The sequence below is a fragment of the Ascaphus truei genome, chromosome 14 (assembly GCF_040206685.1).
Source record: "Ascaphus truei isolate aAscTru1 chromosome 14, aAscTru1.hap1, whole genome shotgun sequence".
Taxonomy (NCBI): domain Eukaryota; kingdom Metazoa; phylum Chordata; class Amphibia; order Anura; family Ascaphidae; genus Ascaphus; species Ascaphus truei.
The window spans coordinates 47,911,321-47,933,804 of record NC_134496.1 but is presented as its reverse complement, the minus strand read 5'-3'; the positions used below and the strand labels follow the sequence as shown (position 1 = coordinate 47,933,804).

The following is a 22,484-nucleotide window of genomic DNA, read 5'->3' as shown; positions in this document are numbered from 1 at the left end:
GTGGAATGCGAAGGCTTTGTTTGTCTGTATACAATTGCACACTTTTATTGTTTCTTTCCCTTATCTTGCCTGAGTACATTATACGTTTTTTACTTTTCATCATGATCCATGCACGTAGATTAAACTGTAAACGGTTGGTGTACATGGGTCATCAAAGGAAGTCCTTTTTGTGATTTTGTTTATTCGATAACGAGCATATCATTTTATACCCATTATAACATGTTGGGTATAAAATATTTCAGGACTGTTCTCTTCCAGGGACATATGAATCTCAATTCTTGTGACAGATGGAACGAGCTTCTTTTCTGAATAATTTTGCCAACTATAATCTAAAATATCAAATTTGTCCTCGATGAATAGTGTAGAAAAGCATAATTTTGTGTGTGCCTTGTCTTCGGCAAAGTTGTTAATTACTGCTTTGTATGCACATTATGGATGCAACGTTATAGAAGAAAACAATATCCTATAACCAAAGTCCAAAAAGAAAATCATGTTTTGTGTCACGGGAATATTTATGGCTTTCAGATTATCGAGGCAATTATTTTAAAGATTTATTCAGTGTCATTTTAAGACATTATATACATATTTATTAATATCCTCAGGCTTTAATGCAAGGTTTTAATGCAAGACAATTGTGGTTCTGATTCTCATTGTACTCCTAATGTAAGTTTGAAGTTTTTCTTCTCCCAAATTCTTCTCAACACTACATGCTACTCCACTCTTTCTGTTGTTTGTTCTAACCTTTGTTTTGAGTCAAATGTATACTTATTGAATAAATAGTGCAGACCTGGATCAGTGATGTATGTGCTCGGATATTACTGTACGTTATCTGGAGAGAACCATACTTTTTTTGCTGCGTTAAAGCGGTTTCAAATCACAGTTTTGCAAGAAAAAATACCAGTAGTGATCTTTTAAAACGGTTTGTATTTGTATGTAAATAAACTTGTAAACGGAAAGTAAAAAAAAACGCGTTTGGCATCTTTTCCTGTGTGTTCATAGCCACACCACCGTGCATGACGCCATGATGGTCATGCCAACGCATGTGGTGGATAACTTTCAGGATGGGCCCGTTGCATACTTGTGCTGCAGTGATTGTAGTCCAATTAAAGCAGCAATTCATGCTCGGCTTTATTTTTGTTTCAAATAGATTTGACGCAGCGGGTCTCCGGGGATGCCGGTAGCCACTCGGCTAGAGGAGTTTCAAAGCTCCCGCACCTTGTTGGCCAATAGGAAGCCGTGATGTAATCCGGTGTGTCTTTCCTATTGGCCCAGGTAACCGGGGTCTTTAAACTTTACCGAGATACCAGCACCCCTTAAGAGGTAAGTATCTCTGGTAAAATAATAAAAGTGCATAAAATCATTAGAAAATGTGTGTATGAGACATATCTCGGGGTTGCAAGTGAAATATCAGAACACTTTTTTTTTGTATGTTAAAATAATTGCTTTTATTTGAGGAGTTCACTCTTTAATTTATTCCCCCTGATGTTTGGCATTACCTGACAGCAGCTGAGGGAATTTGTTTATTTGATGCATGTAGCTTTATTATAAACTACACAAGCTGTTTACGTGTAGTTTAGAAAAATTAAGATGCCAGTAATTTTTTCTGACTGGTCACCGAACTCAAAATTTGTATTTTTCTTGTATGTAAAGCATGTGACCATGTATCATTCTACATTCTTACCTAAGCTGGCACTCGTTTGCTGCTCCTTCTATATATCTGTAAAAATTCTGTTGTGCCTAACGAAATGGCTGCAGACTGACATGCTGCAGCTGATATGTAACATTATATTACAGCTTTCAGGATAAGTCTGCTGTTTGGAACAAGGTGGCAGATTTATTTGATACTTTGTTGACAAAGGGCAGAGCTCAAGTGTCAGCCTGGTTGAAAAGAGGCAGTGGATATGACTTGCTGAATGGTTGCTGTAGCAACCAAAGGATGATCAGTACATTTAAAAAATGAATTAATTGCAGGAGTAAAAAAAATAATGCAGATAGTATTATCTAATACTACAAAATTCATTAGAAAAATAAACTGATTTCACTTTTTGCTGCTTTAAGGTTTAAATTCAAATATACAGAAATATGAAGCACAAAGCCTCTAGGATTGGGTTGGATTACAGGAGAACCTAATACTTTTAAAGTGGAGAGCTCTCTTTGGGCCCGGTTTTCAAGGGTTAATGGTTAATTTATGGAAGAATGGGGAGTAAAAAGGCATAGCATACACCTGTTGCCTTCTCTGGCTTGTAGATTTAATGTGTCTAGGACAAGCTAGTAAATAAAGGATAAATGGTCCTTGTAAACCACACAAACCTGTCATTATTTTTTACCCTAGTGATGCCATAAACTACCAGTGTTCCTGCAACATGTACATTACTGAAATCACATATACAATTTAATTGTAGCAATTTCACAACCTGATGTGCCATTTTTCACAATTCAAATGAAAAATTAAATGGCTTTAGGCTATGCCACAATTTTTGATTAATCAAACTTGAATTCAAAACACTGTTGCAAAATCGGTACCAAATTTTAATCAGATCTCTACTCCTGGGCATCTTGTATTGGGCGTCTTCACATCAGGATGTAAACCTTATTCACCCTTTAACGAGGAATACATAAAGACATAATTGTGGTGCCGTTTAACACCTACAACTGTTAAATGCATTTTAAGCAGCAATACTACGTGCCAACTTTTGTTTTGTTTGTATATGTGACCATGTATCATTCTACATTCTTGCCTAAACTGGCAAATCGTTTGGGGCTCCTGTTATAAATCTGTCAAAATCCTGATTGTGTATCTAACATAATGGCTGCTTCAGTCAGTGTAACAGCCGCTACCATGATTCATTATATTACGACGGTAGCATTCTTTATTGTTACCGTTTACAGCTCAAACTGGTAGGGACATTTGCAACAGATTATTCCAAACAGGAAAGTGAAGCCAAGATAGAAATCAAAGGATGCTTTAAAGGAGCAATCCATGCAATATTCTACATGTGTAAAAACAAAACAAAAAAAAAAAACATCTGTTCTGTATTATTAAATGACTTATTACATATATATTTTTAATTCAACTTCATGCTATTTTTAATACCCTGAGCTTCCTTTGATTTCTAGAGCAGGTTTTAACGCACTTCCCCAGCAGTCCAAGATCTTTGCAACACTTTCCTGGTTGTGATAATTTGTTAACAATGTTCCCAGCAGCTTGAGCTGCAAACTGACAATCATTTGTGATACCGTGGTGATATAAGAATAGATTGTAGCTGTTGAGTTACACTGACTGAAGGATTGATAGGCAGCCATTTAGTGAACCCTGGGAAGCAGGATTTTTGCTTCTTGATCACGGGAGAACCAATCGATCGGCAGCTTAGGTAGTTTTCAATAAAGGCTACCTTTATTCATTTATATTTTTATTAAAGTCCCACTTGCATTACATCTTAAACTCATTGCAAATAGCATTAAAAGTTGAATAATCACAAAAGTCACGATCTAATACTAATACTGCAGAATTATTTGTAAAAGATTTGACACGTCTTGCTGTTTTAACTCCGTGGTTAGCGTTGGTTGTAGCATTTGCTATTGCTGTGTGCGCTGACAGTTTGTCACTGTGCTGCAATTTATCTACAAGTGAATGTAAATATGACTGTAATTGATTTTCTAGAAGTCTGTTCTCAGAGCTCGTGTGTTTCCGTTGGCATGTCAGTAAAATCAGCAGTGATTGCTAATTAGAAAATAGAATGTTGGGGAAATGCACGCGTGTTTTTTTCCCTACTTAGTAGGAATGCCAGAAACGCTATAATTAACTGCCATCTTGCTTTGCCTTAACAGTTCTGGTATTACTGTAACACACCATGACAGATTGCTAAATAAGGAGTGGAATTCCACTGTGCTCCTTGAACTCTCTCAAATGACAATATACTGCCTTATTCTTTTTGTCAATAGAAGTAGTAAACTGGACATATTGTTACATACATACATACTCAGTCAACGTAAATAGCTGTAATATTTCAAACTAGCAATCCTGACCAATTAACAGGGTCCCGTTCTCCTCCCCTGCCCCCCAAGTGCTGAACCCCACTATTTTAATTTTAAATATTGGTGAAATGCCTTAAAAAAAAAAAATAAAACACAGGTGGCGGCGCCCATGGTCTTGCAATTGGAAGGCGTTGTGGTTTCATTTTGGTCTGTGGTTCGGTGGCCATTTGGTTTTCCTGGAATGGAAGCACACTGGTACCTACAAAAGCTTGGATCAGGGAACTAGGGGGAGAGGGGAGTTCCCTGGGACTGCAAATAAAATCTGTTTGGATCACCTGGTTCAAATTCTGTTAAAAAAAAAAATTACAAAAAATAGTTGGAGTTGCTGCTTTGAGTATGCTATATGTGGAAAGCAGTGTGTTTTGTAGTACCTTCAGAAGATATGGGTTATGGTTAGTTTGGCACCAAGAGATTATATATCTAGTGATATATTAAACCTGAAATTTGGCAAAATAAATGAACTTTTAGAGGAGCAGATGTTTGTACTTGGTTCAGCTCCTCAAGGATGGTGATACATCTGACATACTGTACACCCTGTATCAATCTAGCTTTGCAGTCAAGATCAGGGGACGGGTGCTCAACTCTAGTCTTCAAGCCGCCTCAACAGGTCAGGTTTTCAGGATATCTCCTTCAGTACAGGTGGCTCACTCTGCTTCAGCACAGGTCGCTCAATCAGAGACCCTGCCCCTGCCCTGTTGCTTCCTCCTATAGTAGCAGATAGGATAAGGAAGGTGCAATATCACAGGCTGTCCCTGGTTGAGTGATAGGTGGTTTAGCCTATCACAGAGTGGGAGGGACGAGCAGCTTCACTGTGTGGATAAGAAAACAGCAGAATAGCATAGCTCAAAAACAAGTTCATTAAAGACGCCAATCAAGGTTTAAATTGTTTTTTTTTGATTGTAACAAGTGGTTTTTGTGGAGAAAAAAACTGATGTTTCAATATGAAAGGACCTGCTGATTTCCCAAGGATCAGAACTGAAATCTTATCTGTGCCAAGATGCCGTGTACTTCAACTGACTGGCAGGCTGTATGTCGCGTCCCGACTTCCACAAATCGGTCAGGTCCTTTCCTCTCCCCTGTCGGTGAGCCTGAATTTAAACTACAGTAAATAATCCAGCAGTGAAAACACTGAGCCTCTCCGAGTCAGTATGTCAGCCTCTCCGAGTCAGTATGTCAGCCTCTCCGAGTCAGTATGTCAGCCTCTCCGAGTCAGTATGTCAGCCTCTCCGAGTCAGTATGTCAGCCTCTCCGAGTCAGTATGTCAGCCTCTCCGAGTCAGTATGTCAGCCTCTCCGAGTCAGTATGTCAGCCTCTCCGAGTCAGTATGTCAGCGCTATTCCTATCAATCTTCTAATCACTACATAGGTTTTATAGTTTACACCATAAATAAATAAAAGCTGTATTTACTAATTAATAGAGCTTTAGAAACTCTGGTAAGACTGGTGTACTTCAGAGAGCAGGTGTGGCCAACTTGACTCCTCAAGGGCCACCAACAGGTCAGGTTTTCAGGATATCCTGGCTTTAGCACAGGTGGCTCAATCAGTGGCTGTCTTTGACTGATAATCCCTGCTTCAGCACAGGAGGCTTATCCTGAAAACCTGACCAGTTGGTTGCGCGAGGACTGGGAGTTGGCAGCCTCTGCTATAGATACTGAGCATTTATAGATGTAAGATGTTGATTTCTTGTACAGTATACAGACTTAATTGCAGCAGACAAAAGGGGTAATAATGATGTTCCTACAGTACATGGATCTACAGTAATTGTGGGCTCTTAACATAAATGACAAATGCTCTAAAGACTGAGGTTTGAGCACGGAAACAGAGATGTCTTAAATGTATAGTGATCCTCAATGCACATCTTCAGCAATCAATTCAGGGTTTGGAAACGGATTCTTAATGTTTTGAAATAAGAAAATTAAAAAGACTCTTCTCTGTTATACCAGTAATAGATTTTTCTATCTTCATGCACAGTAATGATGTATGTCCAAAAGCATACACCGACCTACCACCAATAAGTGCATTCATGCTTAGCCAATCCTACTTGCAGAACATCTCCCATCTATCATAACATCTGCAGTACTTCCCTATCTCCATGAGATGCCCAAACAAAACAATTTAGTAAATGTACTGCCATCAATTTTATTGTGGATGTATACAGATTACGCAGACAATAACACTAGCACATATTAGTATACATAGATGTTCAGTGACAAGATGTTTTGTTATTCCACTGTATGTACACAGTCTCAATGAAAATAAGGGTCAGTTTTTACACAGTATATTTAGATATATAACTACAGCTGCATTTCGGAGGAACAGTTATTTCTGCCAGCTATGAAGTGTAGGAACTCCTTGCTATACTATAATCATTGTGAGAAGACACCTCATTCATTTGAAGACAGAACTTTCTTGTCTTAACTGTCAAACTTCCACTGGATTAATGTCCTTGGCGTCTTCTTCTGGGTGTCTTGGGGATAATTTGGCTTTCCCTACAGACTGGCAGAGCTGTGCAGTTTGAAGCCTCTTCATTTTCATCCTCTGCCTTCTAGCGGTCCTACGTTTTTTGGCCTTTAAGTAACTGTCTTCCAATTGGTACAGGAAATCTTCAATTTGCCCAACCTAGAATCAACAGAACACAGTAACTATTTATAAAGAGATATTTACGCCCAGCTCTGGAGGAGAAACACTAGGCCTGTTTGCATTCCAGAGGGAGGATACAAATGTTGCAGAAACAAGTGTATTGTGCTATAAAATAGTTCTGCTAAAGAGAAGTAAAAGTATATTTCTAGCCCATTCCTTGGGGATTCAATTACTTTGCAGATGTGGAACAGAGAAGCAGCCGTTTCTTTCATTCACTTCTACAAACTGGGAATTAAAATTTATCGCACCACTGTCTCTAAATGGCATTGAAAAACAGCCACTTTAAAAGGGAATGTATGATGAGGAAATTAATGTCAAGCAGGTTTTTGATAAGAAAAGAACACAGAGAGGGGACAGAAGCCTGTTTTGTATTAGCTGCTTACAAACGAAAAGCAAAATATATATCTATAGTCATTTAAAATGTGGTCGCTAATAATAAATGCTGTTTTTTGGGTTATGTTTTGAGTACAAATTAATATTTGAACGCACTGAAAATAATATGGTACAAATATTTGCAAGCATTAAAGCTGCAATACTGCATTCCCCCTTTCTTTCTTTCGTCTTTCTTTTTATATGTAAAACATGTGACCATGTAGAATTCTGCATTTTCTTACCTAAACTGGCAATCATTTGGTTGGCAATCTGTAAAAATCCTGATTGTGTGCCTAACAAAAGGGACATCTTCTAACTTTGTGCTGCAGTCTGAGAGATGCTGCAGCTGATATGTAACAACGTATTACTGTTACAGCTTTCAGAGTAATAGACAGTCTGCTGTTTGGAACACTGCAACAGATCTGCGTGTGATACTTTGTTGCCAAAGGGAAGAGCTCAAAAATGATGCGTGTGAGCCGGTTTCAAAAAAATAAAGTGGATATGACTTTCTAAATGGTTGTTGTAGCAAGCAAACAATGATCAATAAAAAAATTAATTAAAAAAAACCCACAGTATTATCTAATACTGCAGAACTGATTTATTTAAAAAAAAATTTTTTATATATATATATTTTCACGTTTTGCTGCTTTAACTCCTTTGATGCTAAATATTACACACCGATAGGGTCAAGCTTAGTTTACACAATCCATTTAAACATTTTTTAATGTAGCTGTCTGTGGCGTACTTAATACAATATCTTATTCACCTCTCGATCATTCAGATTTTCTTTTGCAACCAGTGAATGTATTTGCACAAACTAGTGAAACGCGTATTGGACATGAATTTATTACATCCCATCCCATTCTATTCTGCGGCACATTGTGCTGAAAAAGGTTAACTCCAGGCAATGACATTTAGTGTTGCTTTTAATCAGGGCTTCGATAAAAATGTCCGAGGCAAACTTTAAAGCCATCTCCTGATTGAGACTTTATAGGGGAAATGCTGATTGATTTAGTACGATCCTTCCTGGAAATGATCCTTTACAAACACAACGTAGTGCATACTGTACTCACGCTTCCAATTCTTCTTTTCATTTTTGTAAACCAACAGTACATCCAGTCTCAGCTGCCAATATGCTAATTTTATTCATCATATATTTGTTAGTAATGGCTAGATATGATACACGTGTACACATTAAAAAATACAATTTTGACCATTAGCCTTGGGTTAAGACAAGAAATGACCAACTCTACCGTGTGTATGTGTAACATATTACTAAATGCAGACTACATACATACATACATACATACATACATACATACATACATACATACATACATACATACAGCAGCCCAAGGATAAGGCACTCACTCACATGTAGAGTTATAGGGTGCAGACCATCCAGGTGTCAGCACATCAGATACAGAAAAACAGGACAGGCACACCTCTAAGTAAAATGTCACTTGGAATCTGTAGTGTATGTAATATAATATTAATATATATATCAAATGGAAATATAACTGTATGCCCATTTGCATGTCTCAGGCAGGTCTGCAACCCTAGCCTTCACCATTATCACCCAGCACACAGCACTTCCACTGCAGCAAGGGATTCTGGGAAATGACATGCAAATGAGCACACAGTGCCACTTTTTGCTTCAAAACCATTTTAAACATGGTTCCCTATAGGCTTAAGCTTGCTGCATGGTCACAGCTTTAAGCACAGCCAGGGTTAAGATGCATAGCCAGTAAACCCACCCACAGACCACTGTTTTGACCTTAATGGGTCTCATGAGGGAGGGGGGCATCTACCCCAAACTGGATCTAGGGGAGCAGCATGCCCCAGCCTCCAGATTCAAGGAGATGAACTGAAAAATCAACCTTCTCTGCTCTAAATACCTGTTCTAGTAATTAGGAGAGAGGGAAACCAGCACCACTAATCTCTGGCCTGGAGTTTCTATCCCACAGTCTCAGCAAATGTGAAACTGTGGAATGGATAATTTTTTCCCTTTTTCCCCACTTTCTGCCTTGAAATCAGACAGACAGCTGCCTAATATTCTGGGATATATATATAGTTATGAAAATGTATAAATATATAAGGAATGCCAGACTCAAGAGATTTTATTATAGTAACCAGGTTTGTTGAGGAGAGTGCAGGACCTCAGTAACTGCCACCCCCCCCCCCCCCAGGAAATCTCACGGCCCCCTGTTCTAGATTGCAAGCTCTCAGGATCAGGGCTCTCATTACCTGTTGTATCTGTTTGTGCACGTTTGTCCTTATGTGTATGTAACAGTTTATATCATTATCTCATCTCTGTACCCCATGGTACCACGCTGGGGTATATGTTGGCGTTTTACAAATAAATATTAATAATAATCTAAACTATATCCCACGACACACTTAAAAACGAGAGGTAACTCTCAATGTATTTTTCCTGCTAAAATAATTTAATAAACAAAAAAATAAATATCTTTACGTTCAGTACTTTTTAAATGACCTCAAAATAATTTTGAATTTATGTTATGTATGTAAAAATATATGTGACCTCTTTTAGCCATAAACTGAGCCATTACCTATTATTGAGGATGTTACACTAGCCTGAGTTTAGCTTTCAATGTGTTTACCTTGGTGCTGTATCCAAGCCGAATGGTGACGTATGTAAAAACTTAAAAAAAAAGAAAACACCTCTGTCTGTAATTAAAATGTCTTACTTTGAAAGAGACGATGGGGGTAAAATATGGAAACGTTTGCTATTTTAGTTTGCATCTGTGCTAGAGTGAAACTGGACTGCAGTTAAAACATTCAATGCTAGAAAAAATATATATTGAACAAATCCTTATTTATGAATGCTGGCAGAAAATAATCCTGTTAGTTGCTAGGATACTGGCAATAAATTGCACTCACCATATTTTAGGATTGAGGAATACCATACAGTGTATTTGTAACTAAATGTATACGTGTATAGGTCCTACAAGGTCAGATGCTCTTGTTCCCTATCTTTTAGGCATGAAATTGTAGCTATCTAAATATGTTGTTGTGTAAAACTGATTGTATTTTTTTTGATGCGTCTGATCTCATTCACAAGGTCACCCTCAGCTCAGGTCGGGATGCCTATTTATAAAGCCATAATGCCTTTTGGGACACAAGGACAGTCTCACAAATTATATCATCTGAATAATTCATTGGAACTTTTTCTATTCCCTAAAAAGCATCACATTAGAAGAACAAGCTGATTCAAATAGACAGGTGATGAGAGGGCCCGAGTCAGAGCAGAAAACAAGGTCAAAATTCAAACAAATTACATTATATTTCAGCCATTATTGATTGGTGGCTTGGAGGCATTTATCCAAGGTAGCCAGAGCGACTGGGAGGGATTTCCTTTTACAAACACTGCAGATTGTTCATGCTTTTTTTTATCACGTATCCATGTCATTTCTAAAAGAAAGAGAATTTTGGATCCTTGAAAGCTTGGGTAAAATAAACATCTTCATGGAGCTCTCATGCTGGTTGAAAGGCAAATCAGAGAACATCATATCTTCAAAAAACAAACAACCCCCCCCCCCTAAGAACTATACCTATATGCAAACAGAAAATCTCACCAGTGTTTTCCAGGAACATATGGTTCTCTCCCACAGAGCCGGCTCAAGAACAAGCTTCTGTAAACAATTTCACAATCTATTTGGCATTTTTAAGCAGATCTAACTGTGGTGGAATCTTTGGTTCCTTTTGTTTACCTGGAAATTAAGTACAAACTGAATTTCTTTGGGGACTCTGAGTGGGGAATGTTTGTTAATTACATGTCAGGCCCGATCCTGTCATTTTCAGAGAGCCAATAATGACACAGGAGGGAGAGAGTGTGCGTCCAGCTGGTGACAACTCTTGTTGAACACACAGTGGCAAAAGACAACGGAGGAGAGTCCAATGGAAGTCAATCCCCACCCAAGTGTTAGATTGTCATTGTAATGATTATCCTTCCTTTGGGCAGTGGTGGGCTAGGGGTGTGAGGGGATGACAATAACTGGAAGTAGATAGGTTGCAATATAGTATCTTTCCAAAAGATGACTGATATCATTTCCCTGTATTCAGATATACAACTACTGCAGTTCTCCATAAGATTTAGAAGTAAAAGGTCCACAAGCCCATTGCAATGTAGTTTTAGAAACATTAAAAAAGTTGTAAATTATATTTGGCAAGCATTTATAATATATATATTTACATTACCTTAACTTATAAGTGAGTTTCAGTGTGTTCAATTAAACTTAGCTGCCTAAGCTATTAGTATGGAAAAAGCAGGAACAGAGAGTCCAGAGGCTTCATCAAGGCTTTTCGCGGTCACCAGTTATAGTGCCCTGACGTAGGATGTAAGAGTTCCACTGTAAACAGTTGTTTAGCCAGATCTGTGTGCCTTATTGTCTCAAACCTCAGAGATTCCGCCAGAGACATCACAGTGGTGTCCAACGTGAAAGTCCTGCTAATTATTTTCTGTGTTTCTAAAACCATTGACAATGGCAAGATATCTGCTTACCCCAACGACTGCTGAGAAAGTGCAAGTTAAATTGGGGGCTGCTAGAGTAGGCGCCTAGAAACTGCTCAGGCTGCACAACTCTCAGGCCCAAATCACTGCACTAACACCAGACATGTGCAGACTTGGAAGCTACACTTGGTATAGGGGCTCAGACTCCATTGTCCAGACATATTAAGGACAAGGGCGCCCAGGGGTCAGTGTACACTAGAGACTACAGAAACCTCCCATTCTGGAGTAGCTGATCCTATAAGTGTTTCCCAAACATTGCAAGGACTGATACACAACATAAAGTCATAGAGGTGTGTAACCCTCTGTGTGATACAAGCGACACATCGACACTGTCCCTGTCAGGTTCCACCCCAGTGTGCCATGGACATGTGACTTATGATTGACATAGTTTCAGCCAATAACTAAGGCTGTAGAAGAGGCGGGACTGAGCAGAGAGGAGCCTTTAAGAGGGGTTGGCAGGGCACATGGAGTAAGATCTGCACGAGCCTGGATGACTTCTGGCTCGATCGAGTGTGACCCGGGGCCAGTCTGTGGCTCGCTAAGAGAGGGCAGACATTGCCTGGAGGGAGAGCAGCACAGCGTGCAGAGATGCCCAGCAGATCGCCGGGAAGCCGCAAGGAGTAGTGAGCACCGTCGGAGGGGACCCTCAACGATTGCAGTTAAAGTGGTACTTTAACCACTGCTACACTTCGTTGCATTAAAAAGAGCTCCAATTGTGTCCCAGCATCATCACATAGGCCTAGATACCTAGGATGGGATGGCCGCTTTATGACTGATATTGACTTACACCCATGCAGCGCTTATGTCTAATGTTACTGTATGTTGATGTGCTGTAATATGACTGTGATGATGCTTTGTTAAGGATCATGAAGTTCCCAAGTATCTGTCTATCTAATCACTTGCCCACATTGTAGTTGTTTCCCATTGTCTGACCTCAAGCCACGTGTGGCATATCATTTAGTTCTAAATGACTGAGGCCCCCTCCTCAGCAACAGGTATCAGTCTGGGGCCTAGAGAAAGAGGGGTTACAGGTGGTAAAGTAGCTGTCTTGAGATCCCATGGACTGTGTGTTAATCAAACTAACCAGTTAACTAAGTTAAAATAATGAATTAAACATTCTTATACTGTAGGTGTCAGATTTTGGCAAAAAAAGGCATAAATCACAGAGGTGTCACAGGTGTTAGTACACTTTGCTCGTTGGATAAACTGAACCTTTAAAAAAAAAATATATATATATATATATATATATAATATATACAAATTAATCACGATCTAAAACATTGGATATACAGTCCAATAGCACAGGACAAACACGTATTGAGAAACCGGTAAGGAGCTTGAAGTCATGTTGCAGGCACACAATCTCTATATATATATATATATATATATATATATATATATATATATATATATATATATATATATACAATATATTGAATATATATATGTACATACATACATATACAGTATATTTCAATACTTACAGTTTACAATCTTACACTGTTCCTCAGATCTAGCATGTGGGCCTAAAGCAGCGGTGCGCAAACTTTGGCGCGCGACCCCCAGGGGGGCGTGAGACTGAGTGTGGGGTGAGAGGGCGCAGGGTTTACAGAGGCCTCACCCGCTTCCCGGAGGCACTTAAATTAAGTGCTGGGGAAGCTGCAGGGCCTCTGTAAACCTAACTTACCTTGGCTCCGGCGTCTTCTAGCACGCGTCGCCATGGCAACGCGGCATCAAATGCCACCGCGAGGTCATTTGACATCACGTTGCTATGGCAAAGTGACGTCATGATGCCAGAGCGGGGGTGAGAGGGGCGCGGAGGTGAGGGGACCGCCGGAAGGGAGCGCAGGGAAAAAAGTTTGCGCCCCCTTGGCCTAAGGTTCAGATCATTTTGTAGTAATAATTATAAGAATAAAACAAAGAAAGATAACCAATGCATTTTATACAGAAGTAGCATTACAGGCACAACATGTCTGCAAGTAAAATATGTATCATCTAACTTTTGTAGTTTAACCTACCTAATGTCTTTCAAAAATTGGAGGGGCAAAGGAGAGTGTTATTTTAACCTAATTACATATGACTAAACGTGGCATGCAGAGATAAAATGACTCATCCTCGCCTCGGTGAGCCTGTGGCTGTCTCTTGTCTCCGTGGTCATAGTATTTTGGTCGTAGCACTGACAGAGAACTATTTCCAGCAGTTCTAGCCCAGGGTAGTTTGTTAAGCCTTTTTGTTAAACTTATCATTCAGCAAATCCTCCTCTTCGCCGAGCCATAGATGAATAGTTCTGTTGTTAAAAAGCTTGGCTAATACTCTATTCACATAGCTCGATTTTGCAATGTTCAGCCAATCAAGCGATCCAATTAGCTGAACATCCTGGAGTGCTTTATAATAATGAACAATCACTATGCAGTGTATTTTTTTTTAATGGACGCATCACTTTAATTTAATCCTTTACATCTTTTCTGCAGCTTAATTATAAATGCGAAAAGAATATAAATCATAATCGCAGAATAACGGAGGTAGAAAAGAAGTGCTGCTTTCACCTGTCATGTTTTTCTGAGGTCTCCAATAGATTTGCTCTGCTGTGATTATAGTTACATAGTTACATAGAAGGTAAGGTTGGGGAAAAAAAGATGTATGTCCATCAAGTTCATCCTATGCTAAATTCAGATGACTGATACTTATCCTGTATTTGTATTGACAGTATTTTGATCCAAGGGAAAGGCAAACAAGAACCCCAGTGAAACATTATCCAATGATGTCTCATAAGGGGAAGATTAAATTCCTTCCTGAATCAAAATATTGGCAATCAGATTACTACCATGATCATCATCCTTCCCATGTTTACTTATTTGGTGTATCCTTAAAAACCTTTCCTTTCTAAAAGATGTCCAACCTTTTTTTGAACACATCTATTGTATCTGCCATCACAGACTCCATGGGTAATGAATCCCACATTGCAACTGCCCTTACTGTAAAGAACCCTTTCCTTTGTTGCTGGCGACATGTCCTTTCCTCCAACCTTAAGGGGTGACCCTGTGTCCTTTGTACTGCCCGTGGAATGAATATAAGGATTTTAAGGAAAGCACTTCTACACGAAAATCAGGGATGGAAGTTTAACCTCTAGAGAAATGTCCTTTAAAATGTTTTTTTGTCTTTCAACCTTATCTTCTATTGTCTCGATATAAATAGAATGATGGAACGCCACTGCCTTCCTCCACTGTCACTTTTACATAAAGACACTTTATTGTTGTACATCACCAAGAGATGAAAAGTGGCTTTCATACACAGTAGCTGAATGAAGAGACAGTAACTCAATTACTGTGGCCTATGTGTTAATTCCAGATTTAGCACAGAAGGGAGTATGTTCAACGGTTCATTAGTTTAAAAATATAGCTTTTATCTATCATAAAGACTGTGCTATTATTGTGCGAGACTGTTCATAAATCGTAAACCGTTACATTGCGGCATTTCCATTCACACCATGTACATACAATGCATAGGTAAACTGGAGCTCAGTCATATGCACAGTGACCTCCTGCTTTCATGGTCACACGTACAATGGAAGATTGGAGACAATTGCATCAGTAATCAGCTCTCACTGTAAAAGGGTCTAGCAAAGGAGCCGTGGGCTCGAAATGTCATTTGACTGTTCATTTTTAGACCCATTTACACATTTGAAAGCTACTTTGCAATTATTACAGATACAGTAGAGTTTGACTCACTAATACAGGGGTGGCCAACTCCAGTCCTCAAGAGCTACCAACAGGTCAAGTTTTCAGGATATCCCTGCTTCAGCACAGGTGGTGTAGTTTCTTGACTGAGCCACTGATTGAACCCTCTGTGCTGAATCGGGAATATCCTGAAAACCTGACCCGTTGATAGCTCTTGATCCGCAGCGGATCGGCCGTTCCTTTGGTCCGTGGATTTCAGCGGATCAATCTGAAAAAGGGCGATTCGTGTTTTTCTAATTTTTTAATTATTATTACCAATCCGATCTGCGGTTTAGCAATCTGGTGGTGGATTATTAAGGATCTGCCACCGGATGGCTGAATCCGCAGGTTGGATTCCACAAATCCGACCATGGGTTGGTATCCAATGGTGGTTTTTGATGAATCCGTGTGGATTTTACACCGTGAAACGGATCTTGGGGGTTTCATCAGCGAAAATCCGGGAAACGGGTTTGGGTCGATTCGCCCCTCTCTACTCTTGAGGACTCTCTATTTGCCCCTCTCTACTCTTGAGGACTCTCTATTTGCCCCTCTCTACTCTTGATGACTCTGTACTCTCTTCGCCCCTCTCTACTCTTGAGGACTCTCTATTCGCCCCTGCTCTACTCTTGAGGACTCTCTATTCGCTCCTCTCTACTCTTGATGACTCTGTACTCTCTTCGCCCCTCTCTACTCTTGAGGACTCTCTATTCGCCCCTCTCTTCTCTTGAGCACTCTCTATTTGCCCCTCTCTACTCTTGATGACTCTGTACTCTCTTCACCCCTTTCTACTCTTGGCCACCCCTGCACTAATACAGGAAACCTCTCCTGCTGGACTTTGAAAGCCACTGATGAGTCCTGGGCTTGGTACTTAGGCATCAGGTTATATGTGCAACATGTTTAATTCAAAGTTATAAACATTAGAAGTAGAACTATATTGCCTTATATTAAAGAACCTTTTCTTTTTACCGCTATAACGCCGAATCAGACATAGGTAAATAAACAAATAAATAACCCTGGGTATTGTGGGTTGCTACTTTAAACATGTACTAAACTTGAATAACTTTAGCGATCATTTATAGACATTTATTTGGACGGCCACTTAATATAGCAAGCTATCGCCATTTAGTGGTCTTATTTTAGTGGTCTTATTTGCTTCTCACCCACAGAACCGAACTATAAAGAACTGGACAGACTTGGGGAACATTTATGAGGAATAAGGAATGCGGATGAGTTATTTTCTGTTATGGTGAACAATTCATTAAAGCACCAATTTACATCACATTCTGCATGGCTGCACTGCTAATGAGCAAAACACACAAAACCCCAGCAAGCTCTTTTTGGGAACCCCTGAGCCTTGCGAACAGGTGTCTGCCTTGTCGTGGCTCGCAAGCTTATAACGCTTTGGCCAAAGGGTTAAACTAAATGACCCCTTTTCAAGAGAATATATAAGTATTTTGCTGTGTATTTTTGTCATTGGATGTATCATTGGGCTCCTCTGTCGTTTGTTGCACTGGTAATGAAACAACTTTGTAGCCAATAGAGCAATGAAGACTAAAATGGATTCTAAAGGTTCCTAGCCAATCAGTGGCAAGTGGCAAAATCAAAGGGCGTGACCTAGTAATACACATGTTTTTTATATACCAGGTATGTATTTTTGGCACTAGGCATGTTTAGTGCTGGCACTTGAGAGCAATGAGAAATCCTTTGGTTCAATGTTCACTACAGGGATTAGAGTAATGTGTTTTTTTTCTACTATAGTGAAAAGTCACAAACCTGTTGGAACATTAAATTGGATTAGTCACTTTAGATCAAAAAGTATCCGGAAAGAATAAACTATTGTCATGGATAACTGGTGTTTATTATTTGAGGGCAATAGTGCACATCTCATTGTAATATATAAAACGAAGTTCAATGTTACACAGTGTTACTTTAATGTTGCTTAGAAGAAAGGCTTGCATGGAAGTAGACTTTAGGAAACTAAGTGCAATAACAGAGGGAAACAAAGTAGAAACCCACAGGTCACCTTATCCTTTTCTGTTTGCTTATGCTTTTCACTATGAGACTGCACAATAGAAATGTATTTTCGAGACCGGTGTGGGGAAAACCCTGAATGAAGATTTTGTAGATTTGACTTTGAACCATGGGCCCCTTGTGTGTAAAATCTCTACAATAGGATGAAAAATCCAACAATGAGACAATGAACAGGCGATCTGAAATGAGATGTCTCCGAGTCTCACTTCAGCTGAAACTGAATTGTGGTTTCACCCCGCAGCTATTTGCGCATCACAGGTCAGGCTTATGACTTCATAACCTAGTAAAAGTCACTCAATAAAGAAGATTTCTTATTCCTTTAGATGTTAAGGAAACTCTGAGCATACAATTGCTTAAAAGCCCCAAAATGATGAACTCCAAAGCAAATAATAGGTCTTAATTTCTTCAAATCTTATTTCATTAAGCTAGAAGCAAAGAACCGCAGAAACCCGCCTAATCGGCAACACGTTTCTGCTGCAATAAATGTAGTTTTGCGCCAAAGGAAATAACCACATTTGCTAGGAGTCTAATGATGAGAAAACTAATCCCATGGATGTTTGTTTCTTTAATATACCTTCCATACTAAAGGTAATACAAGGGATAATAATGGGCATTATGACATGTTATGGCCACGCTAAGATAGTCCTGTTTATGTATCCTCCATGAATGGAGGATATTCAAGGAGATCAATGGGAGTTTCTGTGCAGTAGTACCCGATTAGAACTATTGCACTTTAATAAATAACCCCCACATATATCAGATTGCTTGGCTTCCCTTTGCTTGTGTCAGTGAGCTCTTTGGGGAGTGGTTATAGGTACACTTGTGGAAGAAGTTGCAGAGCACACTGTTATAAGGAAATATATCCCGTTTTGCTTCTATAACTTCACATTTTCATTGCATTAGTTAAATCTGCGGTGTCTCAGGTGGCGTTCATATCTTTGCCTCAAGCTAGCCAGCACCATGCATTACTGCCCCTTTCATCCTTGGGGCACATGCCTACAATTCACACAACCCCTTGGGGCGCCTGCTTCCCCTCGCAGACACACAGAGCTGTCAGGCATAGCAATCCAATGAGTCACAGAAAGTTGGTTCCCGAGCTTCACATGGAGTCCAGGGCACACAGCCATATTATGTACAAGGCACAAGCAAGCTGCTCCCACATTGCTGTTGGTTTGAAAGTAACGTAAAGCAGTGTTTCATTATAGCATCTAAAATAATGTTTTTTAACCCTTTTTTTGGTTAAGGAACTCTATAATTATATTGTGAAATTGTGCAGAATCCCGACCCTCTCTAATAGCACGTTTGAGATCAGCTGCATTGTAAGGAACCCCAACCCTCTCTAATAGCGCGTCTGAGATCAGCTGCATTGTAAGGATCCCCAACCCTCTCTAATAGCGCGCCTGAGATCAGATGCATTGTAAGGAACCCAAACCCTCTCTAATAGCACGTCTGAGATCAGCTGCATTGTAAGGAACCCCAACCCTCTCTAATAGCGTGTCTGAGATCAGCTGCATTGTAAGGAACCCCAACCCTCTCTAATAGCGCGTCTGAGATCAGATGCATTGTAAGGATCCCCAACCCTCTCTAATAGCGCGTCTGAGATCAGATACATTGTAAAGAACCCCAACTCTCTCTAATAGCGTGTCTGAGATCAGATGCATTGTAAGGATCCCCAACCCTCTCTAGTAGCGTGTCTGAGATCAGATGCATTGTAAGGATCCCCAACCCTCTCTAATAGCATTTCTGGGATCAGATACATTGTAAGGATCTCCAACCCTCTCTAATAACGCGTCTGAGATCAGATGCATTGGAAGTTCTTCTGTATTTGGTGTACTTTTCAAATGACCTGAAAATTGCAGACAACCCTTAGGGATACCTGGGTAACTCAACGGCTCCCAGGAACCCCTGTTGAAAAACACTGACCTAGTATATCACATTAGTATATATTATCCCACTGGTGTAGGATTGTACTAGCCACATTAGCCCTAGGAAACAAATAGGTTATATCTTGGTCCTTTAAATAGGAGCAATAGCTGCAAAAAAAAATAATATATAATTGTCTAATGTTTAACTAATTAATATATTTTTGTATAACCCAGTCTTTTCATGCTGAGAGCTATTTTTACAAGTATTTGAAAAAGTGGATGACGAGGAAGCACCACCTATAGTTAATGTACACTTAGAATGATTAGCTACGTCTTACATATTGTGTTCTTAGCACAGTACTTTTTTTTTTTTGCTGGTTAAAAATTATTTAGAGTGGTTTCAATTTGCCGTCTCTTCTGAAGTAAGTTCCTGATTACAGTGATAATAGTGAAAGCAACTGTTTCCAAGAGATTTCGTAATCACATTCTGTTAACTCCACTGTTTTAATTCTAATTGTTCTTATGAAGACATCATCAGAATGCCACCTCCGGAAACATGTATATAATATCTGAGACGGAACAGAGTAGGTGCTGCAGGGTCTGTGTTTCGATAAAGTTATCAGGGACATATTCAAAATCCAAAGTGGTTTTCCGCTGGACATGCTCTAGAATCTAGAGTCTAGAATCTAGAGCATGTCCAGAGGAAACCCACTTTGGATTTTGAATATGTCCCTGATAGTCTAGAAGCAATGGAAGCAAGAGACCAAATAAGATCTCAGTTCCTGATCATTTTTGCATAAGGTAATAGTCCAATACTGTACAGGGGCTCTTAACTCCAGTCCTTTTGTGTGTACTTTATTTGTTTAAATAAGAAGATGCTGTGTAAATACAAGTCTAGCATTTGTTGACTGCATGTGCTTTGAAGGTTACATTTTAAGAAGTACAGAATTTCAAATGCCAGAGAGTTGAGCAGTTAAAACCACACTTACCCAGCAGGTGAAATTTGCACCTGCAAATAATGAGATATTTATGTGTTAGAGTAAATTCCGTAACAGCAATTAAATAAGTTTCTAGCCTTGCATTTCTTTCATGTTGTTGTATGTGCAGCCAGGGATCTAGGAACGTGTATCTTGGGTAATTAAGGATGTCTTGGGTTAGGGTAATTGGGTAATTAAAGATGTTTTTAAGGCATCATTACATTTAATGGTGTGACCTGAAAAAGGAATCTTTGTTCAGTTCCTACTAAAGCTAATGAAGAATTAACAGTAAATATTTACTAATAAAACCAGTCCACAGGAAGTGTTACATTAGAATTGGTGGCGTTGGGAGCATAGCCTTGTGATAATGCTAATAGTAGTGTTAGTTAACATTGCACACAATTTATATAATTAACTAATCCATAACCCAGCACGTTCTATTGATTACAGCTATGTATATCTGTGAAGGAATTCGTTCTTCTTATAATTCAAGGAAGAGTTTTGGATGACCCTATACATACTGTGCACACAGTGATAAAAAGCGCAGGTGCAATCTATGCTGATATTGAGACCCTCCTCACAGATTCAGAAATCTGGCAAAAAAAAAAAGCAATATTTTCCTTATTTCAATGAAAATTTGCTTTTTAAGAGACATTTCTCAGATCCTCAGGCAATGCGAAAATGTTGCAAAATGTCACTAAATATGCAAAAATAGTGCAAAAAGTTGTGTGAACCAACTATGAAAACGTGTGTACATCTCTATTTTGGACCAATGAGAAGCATCTCATAAAGCAAAGCTGGGTGGAGAACGGAAATAAGTCGGAACGAGTGTGTGTAACAGTTGCTACAAATGGAAGCACGGCGAGACTTCCCACAGAAGTATCGCGCCTTTGGCCATTATCACTATGATGCTACACTAATGACTGATGATTCTTGTATGCTGTTAGTCTAATACAGGGGTGCACAAATAGATTTTAGGGTGGGTGCGGCGGTTACAGAGGCCCTGCGCTATTCAGCGTGAAGCCTCTGTAAATTCACTTACCAGGCCTCGCGTCCACGCGCCTCCATGGCGAGGAGCGCCAAATGACGCAGTGGCATCATTTGACGCCTGTCCGCATGGTAACCGCCACATTCAAGGTAAGGGGGGGGGACGCTGGGACGGGAGGGGGTAACCAGGCTCTTTAATAAAGGTCAAGCCCGTTTTGGCTACCCCTGATCCGTATATAAGGGTCCCAGAGAGTCAGCTCAGTTTTGTGAATGAAACTGAAAATACTATAAGAATCAATCAGCCAATCAGATTCGCTCTCTCCGGTAGTAAGAGCGCGGGGGGAGGGGGGGCTTTTCAAAGTTGCTTCTGTGTGAATAGCAGAGCCAATTTCGGATCTAGGAGATTCCGAGCAAAGTCCGATCAGGGTAAAACTCTCCCATAGGGTTCCCTGCACCTAGGAAAGTCTAGTTTCCGTCCCCAGCCCCAAAGTAAGTGTGTCTTTCTGTCTGAATTTTGTGTATCATTGTGTGTAAGTGAATTTATGCCGAATAAACTACAATTAATTTCATTACCTTGTTTTGCTCAATGAATGATCCTGGTAAAAAGGTGTAAATAACCTGGTCCCCTGTGACAGGCACGACCCAGGGGCAGAGCAGGCAGGGGTGGGGGGGGGGGCGTAGCCGAGGAAGTTTGCGCACCCCTGTTCCAATCCATTTTAACATGGAGCCCTATAAACGTATGCCTACCGTATACAAACATGCCTGCCTCCTCTACCCATACAAATCTAATTTTTCTGGCATGCCCCCTCTCTAATCTGGTTCTCAGTTAAAGTTAGAAAGAACCATGCACCGTTTAAAACTAGTTGAGACAAATGAAATATACAAATAGGGTCTTGCTTATTAAAACGTATTAAACCATCGTCTTCATTTAACATGTTGTAATGCCATTGAAATGAATGACGCAAACAGCTACCCCAGTTTAGTGAATGGGACCCTTATTTTATTGTTTGCCTTTCCACGGTCACGTGTTAAACAATTCTCAGGAAAAAGAGATGCAGGGTACACAAACAGCGTTGCCAGCAGTCTTATTTATTTCAGGTATGGAACAAAATTCCAACCTCTGTTATTTTTGTTCCAATAGAAAACAAAACAGAATGAGCTTGATTGCAGTGTTCAAATATACAGTTATCTCCCATGAGCACTCATTAACACAATTGTTTGTATGATTAGGACATTATCTGTGTCATCATCTTGCACTTACAGTTTTTCTAAAAGATGTAGATGAATAGTTTTATTTTTCCACTGAAAAGCCGTAGAGTGGCAAAAAA

The 22,484-nt window shown here is 39.6% G+C and overlaps 1 protein-coding gene across 1 annotated transcript in view; it reads right to left on the bottom strand.

Moving 5' to 3' along the window:
* Positions 1-6,172: 6,172 nt before the first annotated feature.
* Positions 6,173-22,484, bottom strand: part of SPATA16 (spermatogenesis associated 16) — a 149,690-nt gene continuing 133,378 nt past the window's right edge. Inside the window, exon 12 of the mRNA XM_075569455.1 lies at positions 6,173-6,653. Within this exon, the coding sequence (XP_075425570.1) occupies positions 6,456-6,653 (198 nt within the window). The 3' untranslated portion in view covers positions 6,173-6,455. The remainder of the gene's footprint in view (positions 6,654-22,484) is intronic.